Source organism: Ostrinia furnacalis, unplaced genomic scaffold (genome assembly GCF_004193835.3).
Source record: "Ostrinia furnacalis isolate ACB-3 unplaced genomic scaffold, ASM419383v2 OfSCF2049, whole genome shotgun sequence".
Taxonomy (NCBI): domain Eukaryota; kingdom Metazoa; phylum Arthropoda; class Insecta; order Lepidoptera; family Crambidae; genus Ostrinia; species Ostrinia furnacalis.
This window is the reverse complement of record NW_021132288.1, coordinates 310,543-326,710: the sequence shown is the minus strand read 5'-3', so window position 1 is coordinate 326,710 and position 16,168 is coordinate 310,543. Positions and strand designations below refer to the sequence as shown.

At 38.8% G+C, this 16,168-nt stretch overlaps 1 protein-coding gene across 1 annotated transcript; it reads left to right on the top strand.

Annotated features, from left to right (window-relative positions):
* Positions 1 to 10,187: 10,187 nt before the first annotated feature.
* LOC114354448 (histidine-rich glycoprotein) lies at positions 10,188 to 16,096 on the top strand. The gene is made up of 3 exons (XM_028306837.1): positions 10,188 to 10,645; position 11,794; positions 15,845 to 16,096. Exons 1-3 carry the CDS (start codon positions 10,188 to 10,190, stop codon positions 16,094 to 16,096), a joined length of 711 nt encoding a protein of 236 aa, XP_028162638.1.
* The last annotated feature ends 72 nt before the right edge of the window (positions 16,097 to 16,168 follow it).

Below are 16,168 nucleotides of genomic sequence, written 5' to 3'. Positions count from 1 at the left end.
GGCTCCCTCTGGCGGGCGGGCGCCGGGCGTGGCCTGCGACGCCCCGCCCTCCGACTTAATGGATGTGACAATACGACGCTCCCAATCAGTAATAATCTCTATCCCTCCCTATTAGTACATTTTCACAGATAATTTTATGCATGATATAAAATGTTGTGCGGATTGTAGGCTGTTCGGATTAATTCTATGATTTGGAGACTTATGAATTCATTGTACGGCTATGGGCGCTATTATATTGAAGTAGTGCGACTTTTTTTTTACTTTTAAGATGTTTTTGCTTTACTATTTTTTAAGCTAGTTTCTTTTATGGGAAAAAATATTGTTATTTAGAATAGTTAACCTAAGACAATTTGAAAACGGCTTTTTGTCCACGTGTCTAGCTTTATGCGTGATCTTTCGTATTTTTTTAATTCTACTAAAATGTACCTAGCTTTACATACGAGTATTTTTATTTACCAATTACTTATCCTTTCTTATCTTGTAGAACCTCCTCATACACAAAGAACGAGCGCCCTAATATGACATGAGCCACCTACGTCGCCGCCCCCGGATCGCTCCCGGATCACACGTTCTTTGTCGCAATTGTCAAGAGCGCAAGATTAGCCGCGACAGCGGGCGAACAGAGCTGTCTATCTGTCCCACGCGCCCGCGGCGACCGAACGCCTTTTTCTTAAGCCCACAATACATAACAAACGAGAAAAGAATTAATTCCGTTTTTTAAGACGGATTGAGAGGGTGGCAGAATGTTTTGATCATTTTTTTCCGTTTGGAACTGAAACCTTTTGGCCATTTAGTGATCATTTCTTTGCTATTTAGGTACGAGTACAAAAAAGCGCAAAAAATCCGAAAAGCACAGATTAATCCAAACTTATAGCTTTAAGAAAAACTAAAACAGATCTTTTCATTTTAGTTTAACTTATACTTAGTCTGACAATAAAGCACAATTCATGATTTTCAGGAGTAGTTTAATAGTTTTCAGGGTACATACTTATTTAAAAACTTTATTTGCTAGTATTTGAACCTTGCCACCTTGTATTTATGCCACTTTTATAAGTCAAAGTATAATTTACTCGTATAGACTTCCAGAAAAGTTCACACTAAAACTACTCGTATTAAATGACTGAACTGCATACAGAATAATTACCTACATTAGGCTTTGGGACATTTCAGTTTCAGCCAATTACGTAACGAGTGCGGTTCGCTAATTATTATTGTTGTTGCGCGTAAATCCCTGTTTATGTTACATTCATGATGATGCGTCACATTCAATGTGCACAACATTTTCAACATTGAGCATAAATTGCGATTAAAGTTTTGAATTCTATTATTACTTAGACAGGTGATAAACAGACACAACAAAACAAATAAATATTCTGATCTAAAACCTTTATACTTAGGTGACTGTAATAGATCCAGACCCTTTTCATGCCTTAACCCATCTGAACAGAACTTTTTCCAGAAAGATAATGCGAAAACGTTTAAGTTGTAGTAGTTTAGATATTGAACATTGTAACTGTTCACATATTTACTGTAAGTATGTAAAGTACAAAAAAATCGAATCCGATGAAATTTAAAACGTTAAACATTGTGGTGCATTGAGGCATATAATCTGCACTGTGATTCAAACATCGTTCGGATTGACACAGCGCTGTCCGTCCCCGCCGGGGCATGGGCCGCCGGCCGCCATGCAAATATTGACAAAGGTGGGAGCCGAAACCCGAGTCGCTCCTGTTTGCCTGTAATTGATGTAATTAGTCGTGTCGCCAGCTGCCTCGACCTCCAATCCTATGTTTGGACAGTTAATATGATACTTTTATACCGGAAACATCTTAGGGCGACCGGTCCTAGCAAATATTGAGCGCTCGATGATGCGTGGCGTAAGCTGAGGCTATTGGAGTGGAGGCTTCCGTGCGTTGGACAGTGACGCAAATTAGAAAACATGGTGTTTTAGTAATCAAGTCAGCTTAACTTACCACGATCATTCATTATCAAAATATAAAGATAAATAAAACAAGTCTAACTTAAAATTACTTTCATCAAATTAATGTTACCTATTAACTGCTTCTTATTTTTTGCTTAGATTCAAAATCACACTTGAATAATCAAACAGGTGCTGTTTTATAAATCAATCTTTTGCAATAATTTATAATCAAATCAATCGGGGAAAACTTACTTGACTCTTATTAGATAATAGTTATTAAAAAATATTGACTTTGAAAATAATTTGCGCATTCATGAAACAAATTTTATAATTCAATCACAATTGATTGTTTATTACTCGTACAATAAGTACTTACACCACTATGGAATAAAAACAAAACATAATTTTATATTATTTGCAACTGGTGTCAGGTGTGCTATTTTTTTTTAAAAGTTGTCATCGCAATGTGTTTGTTGTGACGAAAATCTTTGTCCCAGACGAATTACATTCACATTTAAAATTCAATCGTATCGATTTCATTTTGCACAGCCCATTGTGAAGTACAAATGCGTATTTACAAAATGCGAGATGTCGCCGGTTTGTCTCGCCGCGGCTAAGCAGCTGCCAACTTCCTACGGCTAATGGAAAATTAACTCGGCATAATAGAGCGATTATCCGCGTATGACTTAATACAGGACGACGCACAAAGGGCGTAAGCATTAAAATAGGTAACAATGGGACGGATTATCCGAGGCTAACCTCCACGCCGATATTGTAGGCCACGCCCGAACTACAAGTCGCACACATATGGGGATTCAACTTACGCACCGTGACCCAATAAACTGGCAACTGCCTACCTTACCCCGATCAACATAAAGGCCAGTTTCGAGTTGTGTTTATCTGTGAAATTGGGTATTAATAATAAGCCTACGAATAACTTAGATGGCAAGCAGATTATCCTGTGACCTACTTTGGCAATGTTAATAACATTTATCTACCTATTTGGGTTAGACAGTAATGAACTGCTAGATTAACTATGTACAAATAACTAACTAACTAAGTAGGTGTTTGTAAAATAATTAAATAGTGTCTTAGATATTATTGTAAAGATAAACACATTGTTAAAAAAATTACACTTTTTTAGTAGGTATTAGGTAAACAAGTTCTAATTCACAAAACACCATAGAAAAATTACTACCATTAATATGATTTCACAACACAATACGATATTGTGAACTCAACCGTCACGAATTCGATGTCATTGGAGTGATTTCCCAGAAATGAAATATCAACGTTTACGTTTCTTCTGAATATAAAAATAAGTTTAACTCACCAATTATGAATAATAATGTCTGTTGACTGAAATTGAAATGTATTTTTGTACAGGCCACTGATTTTCAATTCTACTAGGATCCTACCTTATGCCTATAAGTAGGCCAGTAGAATTAAACACAAAAATTGATTAAATCGGAAATAATTCCTACAAAAGATTTGCTTTAATGGCTTCATTGGTTGCCCATTAAGACTCTCCTAAGTTTTCGACTTCGACGGAGTTGTGCTTAAGTGGTGGGGGCCTCCGAAAGAGGCGTTTTTTCGGTTTTCCGGTTATACCGCGTAAAGGACTTACCCTATCGAAAAGTGGTCTTCATGATGGTTGAAGGGCACTTAATCCTGCATTGAATAAAACCAAATTCAAATGTTTTGGACAAACCGTTCCCGCGCTAAAGTTCGGAAAAGTAGAAAATATACGTATAATTAATGACTCTCTTCACGTCCAATGGCTTGTTACCCACAGGCTTCCAAGTCTTGAAAAGGGTCACCTCAACCAGTGTAAACCTATCAAGGCTTACGAGCTTGATGCGCCTATCCTTGTGCGTCCCAGCCGTTCCTTAACTGCGGTTGGTGCACCTCTTCCTTGCACTCTCCTGAACGACCCTGTGCTACCTACTGTGGCTGTCCCTCTTCCTTGCAGCCTCCTGCACGACTACGTTGCCTAGCCGTATGCCTTGATAGGGTTACACTGGTTGAGGCGCTCCTTTTCAAGACTTGGAAGCCTGCGGGTAACGAGCCATTGGACGTGGAGAGGATCATTAATTATACACATATTTTCTACTTTGCCGAACATTTGCACGAGAAAGGTTTGTTCAAAACATATGAATTTGGTCTTATTTAATGCAGAATTAAATGCCCTTTAACCATCAGGAAGACCACTTTTCGATAGGGTAAGTCCTTTACGCGGTATAACTGAAAAACCGAAAAAGCGCCCCTTTTGGGGGCCCGCACCACTTAAGCACAACTCCGTCGATGTCGAAAACTTAGGAGAGTCTTAATGGGCAACCAATGAAGCCATTAAAGCAATAAAATCTTTTGTAGGAATTATTTCCGATTTAAAAGCTAATTCTACTGGACTACTAGCCTAAACACACTGTTAAGTTTTTGTCAGGATGTCTCTTAGACCCTGTATACAGTGTGTGCAGGCCTTTGTTCAAACGATCATAGCAAACGTTGTGATAGGGATAGAGACATGCGATTTTTGGTTTTACGAAAGTAATACGATAGAGAATAATACAAAGTAATAAAAACCACCAGTTATAGGGGCATTTTTTGGAGAAATTTATCAAATAACCAAAAAAACACGAATTTTTAAGCAGATTTTTTTCAAAAATTATAATTTTTTGTTATTTGTTTGCCTTTTTTTGTGTATTTTATGTATTTTTTTAGTATTGCCTGTTATTTAGAATTATTACTGTTTTTATTTTNCCCTGCTACGATTACGATGTCGTCGGTCCACCTTGTAGGTGGACGTCCCACGCTGCGTTTTCCGGTACGCGGCCTCCACCCGCTGTAAACCGCTTATTACCGCGTAATCTTTCATACAAATAACTTAAATAAAAAAATAATAATTTCATAAATCAATGGTACGGAACCGTTTGTGCGTGAGTCCGACACGCACTTGGCCGGTTTTTCAAAATAATTTAAAGAAGTTAGAAAGAAAGGAAGAAATATAATTCATTGAACACAGTAAGCACAAATTATAAACAATAGTATTAGTATTAGTTTGTAATTATTACTATCAAATCAAATCAAATCATATGATACCTTCATAATACTATGTACCTGTTTTGTCTAATAATTGATTAAAGTAAGTAATTAATAATTACTCATTGTTTTATTCCTAAAACCAACATCTACCAGCTGACGGAGGTAAAACCTAGCAATATACTGAATTCGAATGGTAAAAGCTCGAAAAAATCGTCGTATTTTCAGAAATTCTTACATTTACCAATTGATGTCGGTAAATCCTAAGACTTCCACTTAAATCTTAAGATTAACCATAGTTCGAGCTTTTACAGTAACATAAATACTCGTACTTATATTAGACTTGAAACTACTACATAAGTACGACTCCACATTATTTAATTTGATTAGAAGTAAGTAAATTACTTAGGACTGAAAATTTAATTCCGAATGTCTTTAGTCCACTATGATAGTGAAGAATATTCTGAAGAAGATGAAGATTCTTCCGCCACTTCTTCCCAACACGAGCCCATATACTTATGTTGTTCCGAAGAGGTGGTAGGGCAAGTTATATTTGGGACGGTTAAGCGCCCTGGAAAGGGCCTATGCACTGAATAAACTATTTGATTAGATTTTACTTACTTATAAATCTATCTATACAAATCTTACTTATAAATCAATCTTGCCTAAACCACTGAACGGATTTTGATGAAATTTGGCATAGTTAAAGGTTGAGTCGGGACTCAACCTTCCCGGGGAAAAGGACATAGGATAGTTTTTATCCCGGTTTTTGACACAGGAACGCGCGCGATTATGTTTTTCTGTGACAGACAAAATTCCCCGCGGGCGAAGCCGCGGGCGGAAAGCTAGTAACAAATTAATGATGGAGAAAGATCTTAGGGAGAAAGCGGTATTTTTGGCAAGTGTTGTGCGCGTTAAACAATGGATTACGGGACCTAGTCTAGATATAATTTTACCTTTTCTATTCCTAGTCTAGAATCACAATCTTAGTAATCTGCACACTAACGCGGCATGTTAGTCCAGCAAACGGATGATATTACACCGCGGTAATAGCATTATAATAATGCTGTCTAACAGGATCCCGCGTGTCCGCACACGTAGGCTTCTTAGCAAATTCTGATAAGCACGACGACGACGCCCTGGATGCTAAGAGGATTAGCTATTTGTGTTTCAGTGGGACTNTGACCTCTTTTTTGTCGATAAAAATAGGTCTAGTTTCATCTATTTTCATATGTACACTTTAACGTGACTCACACTGTATTATGCTTCGTAATTTCCAAGAGGAAAAATGAATACTTAATACCAAAAGCTCTTTGACTTTCAGTAGGATTTTTAAAAAATTATAAATAACTTGAAAAAATCGAACTGCCTAAGGCGGGAAAAATGAAAACTTATTTACAACTAGCTGACCCGGCGAACTTCGTACCGCCTTAGCGTAGAGATTTTCTTTATATTTTTTTCCGTAAAAACCATGTACTTAGTATTAGAAAACTACAAAAAAAAATCAGCCAAATCGGTCAAGCCCTTTTCATGTTATGTCGTGACAACGGAAAACGGGTTTCATTTTTATATATATAGATATAAGATATACTACATAGGTAAAGTTTTATTTGAAGTAAGTAGGTAAATTAAATTACTTAGGACTGAAATTGAATTAATTCGCACATGATTTTAATTCCGAATGTCTTCAGTCTACTATGATAGTGAAGAATATAACTACCACAAAAGTGACTGAGCTTTTTCCGCCATGTCTTCCCAGTACGAGCCCATATTTAAATATGTTGTCCCGAAATGTTTGGTAAAGCAAACTATATTTGGGACGTGTTACTTACTTATCAATCCAGTCTAGATATAATTCTACCTTTTCTAATCCTAGTCTAGAATCACAATCTTAGGCTGAGTTGCACCACTTTATTTTAGCCGTAACAATACCAAAACCGGTGCGTTTTGTATGGAGTTTGACAGGTTTTTGACGTTTGTCAAAGTTAAAGTAAGATGGTGCAAGTCAGCCTTAGTAATCTGCACACTAACGCGGCATGTTAGTCCAGCAAACGGATGATATTACACCGCGGTAATAGCATTATAATAATGCTGTCTAACAGGATCCCGCGTGTCCGCACACTAGGCTTCTTAGCAAATTCTGGTAAGCACGACGACGACGCCCTGGATGCTAAGAGGATTAGCTATTTGTGTTTCAGTGGGACTGGGGCGANGTGGGACTGGGCCTTCGCACTACTTGTGGTTTTACAGTGGTGTAAAAGCACGGAAGAAAATGTTAAGCTTTGGTTTTAATATTTACAACGTGAATGCGAGAGCTACTGGCATATTAAATTCGGGTGAAGCCCTAAATAAGCTTCCATAAAATGAACTTCTTCCCAGTTAAAAGTAACTTTTACACGATTCATACGTTTATAAAATTACCTATAATTATGTTTCGGGACAGTAACGTACCTTCGTAGACATTTATTTATTTATTTTCATGGGGAACATACATAATATAAGTCTCACACAAAAAATATTGTATTGTAGGTACCTACATCTATCAGGAAAACGAGTAAGGTAACTTCGGCTTAGATCAATTTTTAACGTAAAAAAATACTGAAAAATAGCAGTGCAATAAGTAGTCACTGAAAAGATAGTCAGTATATCTAATTGATTGATAATTTAATTACTTTTGTAATTAATCGTTTAATTTCAGCACTTCAGCAATACGATCCGTTACGCCTCCGCGGTCTGATGGTTAAAGAGCTGGGACTTTTAGTTATTGTTATTAACTATTTATCTGCGATAGTAGGTAATTAAATTCTTAATTAAACTCTTACTAAATGTTGTTGGGTAAAACAAACAACTGTGCGGCCGTCTGATATTCGGCGCTCTAGACAACTGCCGTTGGGCTCGAAACGCAAAAGGGGCGTAATTTAATGAGGAAACCGTAATATTTATGTTCTGACACTACGAGTATTATTAATTCTAAATAGCTGTTATTTGGAGCTAAACGGTATGGCGCGTCTATAAGTTGGAACTAAGCAATTAAAGAAGATTTTTATTAGTAAATCCGTCACTTTCTCAAGGCGAGAGTGAATAAGCACTTACAGGGCAGATACTTAGACCATACTAGTAGACAGTTTCTCATTTAACCTAAAATACCTGCCTTATTCTGCTTAAAAAAACCATCATGGCGTGACCATGGCTGTTATCTAATATCACTCAACCATAGTTGCCAGGGACCTCACCTAGCGAAAGCACTTTAGGAGGTCAGGGTGGCCTTGAAAACTCTTTCGACATGTCTAGAAAAGAACGCACCAGACCGCGACGGTCGTGAACTTATTTCCGACAATACCACGTCGTAACAGCTCTGAACAGATGTTTGGCCTTTTGTACAGATAAGAACAACCGGGAAAATGATAATAGAGAAGCTAATGACATATCAGATATTGATATCAGAAAAACAACGGAAATACAGAAGCAAACGACATAGATTTAAATCACTGGCATTGAAGCAGCTAAGCACTATGTAGTCAAGTTTTAAGGGTTTAATTACAACCCCTGGTTAATGCAAATATTTTCAGAAGGAAATTCATGAAAACGACATCATTTTAAAAGGTAAAGTACCTACCCTTTTCAATACGTCTTATGAATGAAATTGAAACGCGAGAGCCGGTACTTCCTTGTTCATACTTATTTGAGAAAATACTATTGTAAAACACAGAGCCGCCAGGTTCGAATTACTAGATCAAAGTTAATTAGTAAGTAGTACTTAAGTAGGTACCTATAAAATGTTAGAAGAATAAAAGTAATATTCAAAGGAATATCAAAGCTCATAAATAAAGTAATAACACTTATCCACTAAGCTGCTACCTAATTGCCGACCTCCAACAAAATGTGATCCCCACGAAGTTCTGTTCGACACTAACGGCCAGCCGAGCAAGAAACACCTCGCTTGCTGCACAAAAACAACAAAAAACACTGTAAAAAGCAACCTGCTATGTTCTTGACCTGAGACAAATACTTACACTGGCCTGAGCTGTGTACAATGACCATTGCATAATAACATTATTTTTCCATGCTGTCAATCAGCAGTCTAATTATTATGTATAGATTTTCCTATAATTTTTGGCGGTTTAGCTTTTCTTTAACCTACCTATACCTATAAGTTACCTATTTATCAGAAACTATCTTAAAGATTTGCGAAGATCGTTGTTAGTTTTTCTGTTCATACCTACTTAGTTATTTGTATTTACCTGCGCTTTTACACTATACAAGTGGATCAGCCAAATTCGTTCAACATTCCTACCGAAATATTCTTATTTTGTCCTAAATAAATATAATGGGAGTACGATAATAAGTTGTATGCAAGCCACGATGAACTTATAAGCGTGAATAATCAGCCGAGTACCCAAACAGAGAGAATGAGTCCAACAAGGGCGGGCTTACCCCGGCCCACTCACTCGGAAGGATTGTTTAGCACTAACCAAATAGCGGCGTTTTACAAACGAGAAGCTTCGCTAAGCAGATAATTTTCGAGCTTATAAGCTGTCAATCAAGTGTGCTGAATGAATCTCTGTGAGGTGGGCGAACAATGCCGCAAACTGCAGACATGCATGGCTGACCGCGGTAGTTACCTTGCCGAGGTAGACGGCTCGTCTTGGGAAATGTGACCAAATCACTAATCTCAAACACTTCCGTGTCATCATCAACACTTGAAATATTTACAAGGTGATACATAACTTAGTACGTGTGCAAATAGATGCGTCTTACAGTTTTAAAGAATGTAGATATGCTACAACATAATTATATAAGTATTATACGTGATTTCTAAAACTAAGTTCCCATTTCTAAAATTGTTTAAAATTTCATAATCTTATTCTTTGGCTAAGAACTGATTAATTTATTATTAATTCTTACAAGACGAACTCCAATTGGGCGGACGCCATATTTATACTGTGTAGATATTAGTTTAATAAAAATCATGTTCAAATATCTAAAATTGATTTCTTACCAAGCACCTTCGCTTCTTGTATGGGTGTCGATATCGCTAGTGAGACAATGAATGAAACGATGCTACGTTTTTCTAGTTTGTCCATGAACTAGTGCGCCTGGACGCTTGCGGAATATTTCTCCATCGCCCAGGCGTGCACTGCAAAGTGACTAATATAAATAGTCAATCAACGTAGCAGAGGTCAGTCACAACCGGACTTCCTCCCAAAGCAACCAGTGGAACAACAACATGAAGTACCTTTTGGTAGTAGGTGTTCTGTGCCTCGTGGCGCTGTGCGGCGCCGACGACGACCAGGCGGTCGCGGCCAGCAAGGGCCACCACCACGAGCACGGCGGTGGCCATCACCACCACGAGCATCACCACCACGAGCACGGCGGCAAGGGCGGCAAGGGCCACCACAGCCACCACCACCACCACAAGGGCGACGAGGGCCACCACGGCAAGCACCACCACGAGGGCCACCATCATGAGCACGGCGGCGGCCACAAGAAGCACTGGGATGAGCACGACCACCATGGCGAGCACCACGAGCACGGCCACCACCACAAGGGAGGCAAGCACGGCCACCACGAACACCACGACAAGGGAGAGCACGTCGACGGCTACCACAAGAAGCACCACAAGGACCACTTCCACAAGGACCACCACTTCCATGACGGCCACCACCACGAGGGCAAGCACCACAAGTACGGTCACCACCACGGACACCACGAGAAGCACGGCGGCGGACACAAGAAGGGCGGCCACCACCACTCCGGACACCACGAGGGCCATCACGGGCACCACCACCACCACGACAAGGGACACCACGACGAGGGCCACCACGGCCACAAGGGCCACCACGGCCACGAGGAGCACCACCACGGCCACCACGACCACGGAAAGAAGGGCGGCCACGAGGACCACAAGCACTGGGGCTTCCACCACGGCAAGCACTAAGCACGTTGTTGATCATCACTGTGATTTTTTGTTATTAAGAATGGAAGTTGTTATTGTTGTTGTTCAATTTTTTTATACCAAGTAAATGATCTGAGATATTTTATAACTACTTAATTTTATTTCCCTATGTTTGTTATCACTATTATAGTTATAAAACGACGCCTACCTAAGTACCTACCGACATGTTACCTACATATTAGGTAAAAAAGTTAAACAGATTCTTATATCAAAGGTTTGTAAGCACTATTTTAATAGTCCATGCAAATAATGGAATTTTGACTTTGACTTTGTTAGATACCCGAATATTGTTTTTGAAATTGCTGAAGGAGAAGCTTTCACAAAACTTTGTAGTTTTCCACTGAGTATCTGCTAATCAAGTCAAATTAAAATCAGGTTGGATCTATAATACTACTCGTAAGTATAAGTACAAGAAAAACAAAGCCAGGACTGAAAAAGCTACATATTGGTGTACTATCTGTGCCCGCGACTTCGTTCGCGTGAAAACCCGTTTTTGCATCATTTTTCGTTGTTGCTCTGCTCCTAATACTCGTATCGTGATGGTATATAGCCTATAGCCTTCCTCGATAAATGAGCTTTCTAACGCTGAAAGAATTTTTCAAATCGGACCAGTAGTTCCTGAGATTAGTGCGTTCAAGTAAACAAACAAACAAACTCTTCAGCTTTATAATACGAGTATTAGTATAGATGTATCCAATATCCATATACAAGACAACAAACCTATCAACTGCATGTAGACGAAGACAAATGTACCTATAACACTGGTCAACACATGATTTTTTTCCTTCAATTTTTTTCTGTTATTGGGTATTTCTATGGCCCTGATTATGAAAAAAATACTGGGAGATCACCAACAGCTTTACTTTTTAAAATATAGAGTTTTATTATTTTGACAAAAAAATAAGAAAAATTATACATTGTGCTAATAAAATTTCTATTGAACACTAGCAAATGATCTTTTATATGATTTCCTTAAATAGGCAAGTTTGAGTAGATCTCGTTGCATACTCCAGCAATGGTCTGCCATTCATATATGAGCACCACGCCCCTGATAACCTTCTTCCATTGTCAGAAAATTCCAATGAAAACTTTTATCCTGCTCCTCACTAAAATCACCCACATTTTGTGGAAATCGATGTTAATGCGAATATATGAAGTGTATTTTTATTCCCATGTTGCATCCTAGCTCTTGCAAGTTGGATAGCATGCTCTCAACAATCTCTTTTTGCTTAGGAAATTACTTATAATAAAAAAAAATCATTTTAAGCTTAGGACTGGACTTCACTCATTGATTTCTTAAATTACGATCATTCACCAGTTGCCTAATGCGAGTCCCATCAAAAATTACCAGCTTTTAAGTTTTCTGTGCTTAATCCTGAAAAATTGCGTGAAAGAAAATTAAAACATTCGTCACTTTTGTCAGGTGCCTTCACAAACTGTTTCAAGATGCCGAACTTAATATAAAGTGGTGGAAGTACGGTGATACGGTCTTGGCTAACTAAAGGCACGTTTATAAAATTGTTTGTATCATAAAGTATTATAAAGTTGTGTGTGCGGGAAGCCGCACTGGTCAATTTTTTTGTAACCAATGCTATTGTTTGTTACGACTATTCCAGATACATATGGAACGGGAATTTTGTGTAGCCCCCTTGTTGGCTTAAAAGATGTTACCTATTCTCAGAACACAAGTGACCCATTTGTGGTCTTGATTACTTAATTTCAAATATTTATATTAAAGTGTCGATGTTACGCAGTTTTCATCAAGTCCGATAGATCTTTTCGATGTTTTTCAAATATTATATTTACCACAAACATAGCAGAAGCCATCTGGATTAAGCACACAACATCTTCATAACGAAGCAATATCGAAAACACCAACAAAATATATTTTTTTGTCCAATTAAATCAAAAATCTAAGTAAAAATATTAAATGAGGGTAGATAGCTATAACTTAAAAACAAAAGCTGTTAGAGAAAAACTGTTGCCATATTTAAAAAATATGCGTCAATTTGAGATAGAAACAGAAAAAAATCACAGGAAACAAACAATTTTATTTTTTTTGTTGACCAGTGTAATCGAACATCCCACACAACGTGCTAAATAAAATACATGAAATTAATTTACTTTCAGTTCAGTCGGTTTTTAAATCCCAGGTTTTACAAGTCCCGATATTATAATCTTTATTAACCCTAGCACTGCTACGGGACAAAAATTTAGACCAGTAATGGTAAGATGTAGCCCAAGAAAACTCATTCATAGCTTACTTACAGCTTCTTTCAAAATTTTAGCTCCTTACATTATGTGTTTTAATTATGTAATTAATAATTAAAATCTAAATTTATTGTAATTTATTATAATTGTAATTTATTATTATTGTAATTTATAATTAATGTAAAATGAATTTATTTTTATTATTTAATTTTTATGGTGCTTTTTTGTTTCTTTCTTTTTGTTTGTTTTCTCTTTTTCTATTGCGCCCCCTTGCTGCGTTCTCCCTGCTGCCGGACTTGTGGACTCCTTTCTCCTCTTGCATCTCCGTCAGCAGGGGTAGGTACGCCGTGACAACAGAGGGCCCCCGCTGAAAATCAGTTTCAAGACAAGTCCTGGCGGTCTTGATGTACGCTGAGCGGGTGCCTTTTTGTCAGAGGGGCACAAGCAGTTAATTGTCCACTTGTTTATTTCTCTCTGTTTTAATCTACCTACATATGTCCTACCTGCTTGTATACCTTTCTTGCAAATAAAAAGTTTTCTATTCTATTCTTATCATAAAATAGTTCCTTTTCATTATGGTACACACGCCAGCACATGAGGTTACCCATTTTTGATGAAAACTCGCCCCTATTACAACTGCACAAGAACCCACAGTGGTTACGTTGACGTGCCGTCATCTGTACTTTTAGTTAAGTAATTATGTAATTTAAATTTAAGTAGTAACAGTAAATATTTTAATACATTTTAGCCATAAATGAATTATCTTTATGAACTCGGAAGTTGTAACGACAAGCTGGTTTTGATTTCTCGTGTTTAAAAATAAGAATCTCGCACATAGTTTTTGATCTTAGATACCATAAGAGTGCTTGTGTGACTCTCTCTTTAAGGATTGTCAACGGGGAATAGTGGAATAAGCCCATGGAAGCCATACTCTGTGATCATGGTGATTCTGGTAATATACGAGATTATTGCGCTGCCTACAGTCAGCGTCAAATTAGTTCGTGATACCCAAAGTTGCAAAAACGTTCGCAACACGTCTTTATTACTATTGGAATAAGGTTGTGTTGTCAACTTTTTGGCCACTTAGGGTGTCACGAACTATTGACGCTGACTGTACTGTGGCTACCCCAATAACAGCCTAAGGGCACGGCTAAGTGATGCTTATTGGAAATAAAATGCCTTAACAATTTCTTCTGTTGTTCTATGCTGCACGAATGATGGTCATAAACCTCTAAGTTCGATCCGCAGTTGTTATGGTTATAGGCCATTGGCTGCGTTACTTAGATCACTGCGGTTTGCGTCGTGCTCTCGTGGCCTCCTTTTTTCGGACGTATTTTTCGATGCAAAAGATTAAAATGAACAAAATTGCGATTACAATGTTATCTACACTAATATTATAAATAGGAAATATTTGATTATTGAATACCTACTTATTTGAAAAATTCTTTTTAACATTAGAATCCTAGATTATTTCTGATGAACATAGGTGGCATGAAGTTTGCTGGATTAGCTAGTGCTTAGGTAATATAGGTGATAAATAAGCAGATCTAATAGTTTTATGCCCGTTTTCACCAATCAATCGCTAATTTTAAAGTGTTTTCATAGGGTTAACTTAAAAATTAGGGATTAATGATGAAAACAGGAATTATTATTTTTCAGGACATGTTTGGTTTTAAGCCGTAAACTGCCGTAAAGGTTCAAGTTCAAAATTATATTAGGCAAGCTAAAATATTGATTATTTTTTTATTTAAATAACAAGTATCCATACTATGCTAGTCATTCAAGAGTAAGAGTGTTCAACTAATTATGTGCAGTTAATGAACATTGTTTTGTTCCCATCATCCACTTCCATTAAATTAGTAAGTTGGTATACCTAACCTACGTCGTAGTTAAGTAATAAAATTTTTCACAACTGTATAATTTAGATACTAATTGATGAATGAAATTAAAGTTGCAGCGTTCAATTAAACCACCAATACATACACTTAATAACTTATACGAACAAACAATTCGGAACTTGAAAAATATAAAAAACATCATTTAGGCCTGAGAAATTGTCGCAATGTGAAAAGAGTAATTAGGCGGAACGCGTGCCGAACGCGGCGTGCCGTACTGGCGTCCTTGCCGGCGGTTTCACCGTGCAACCAGCAGGCTCCGATATAAATACTCTCTCGGCCCTCGTCCAGTCAGTTCGAACCTGGTGTCTACTCTTAGAACAAGCAGTCCAGGGAGACAAAATGAGGACGCTTGTCGCCCTAGCAGTATTGGGATGCGTCGCAGTCGCATACGGCCGCGAGATCGGCCAGGTCGCTGACTTGGAGACCGCGGCCAGCCATCATAAGGGCCATCATCACGAGGAGGGCGGCGGCAAGGAGCACCACGCCCACCACCACCACGAGCACGGAGAGAAGGGCCATAAAGGACACAAGGGACACCACCACCACCACAAGGGCGAGCACGGCCACCACGGGAAACACCACCACGAGGGTCACCATCACGAGCACGGCGGCGGCCACAAGAAGCACTGGGACGAACACGACCACCACGGCCACCACCACGAACACGGACACCACCACAAGGGCGGCAAGCACGGCCACAAGAAGCACCACGACAAGGGCGAGGAAGTAGAGGGCTACCACAAGAAGTACCACAAGGACGAGTACCACAAGGACCACCACTTCTACGACGACCACCACAAGGAGGGCAAGCACCACAAGCACGGACACCACCATGGCCACCACGAGCACAAGGGCGGACACCACAAGAAGGGCGGCCACCACCACTCCGGACACCACGAGGGTCACCACGGCAAGAAGGGCCACCACGACAAGCACCACTACGACGAAGACCACAAGGGCCACAAGGGCCACCACGGCCACGAGGAGCACCACCACCACCACCACGACCACGGCAAGAAGGGCGGTCACGAGGACCACAAGCACTGGGGATTCCACCACGGCAAACACTAATACTCGTACTACGCTTAGGATATTTGTTATATCTTTGTTGTTATTTTTTACATTACCTCCCTGTAAATAAAA

Coding starts and splice junctions, on each gene's coding strand:
- LOC114354448 (XM_028306837.1), top strand. CDS start 10,188: ATGAAGTACCTTTTGGTAGTAGGTGTTCTGTGCCTCGTGGCGCTGTGC.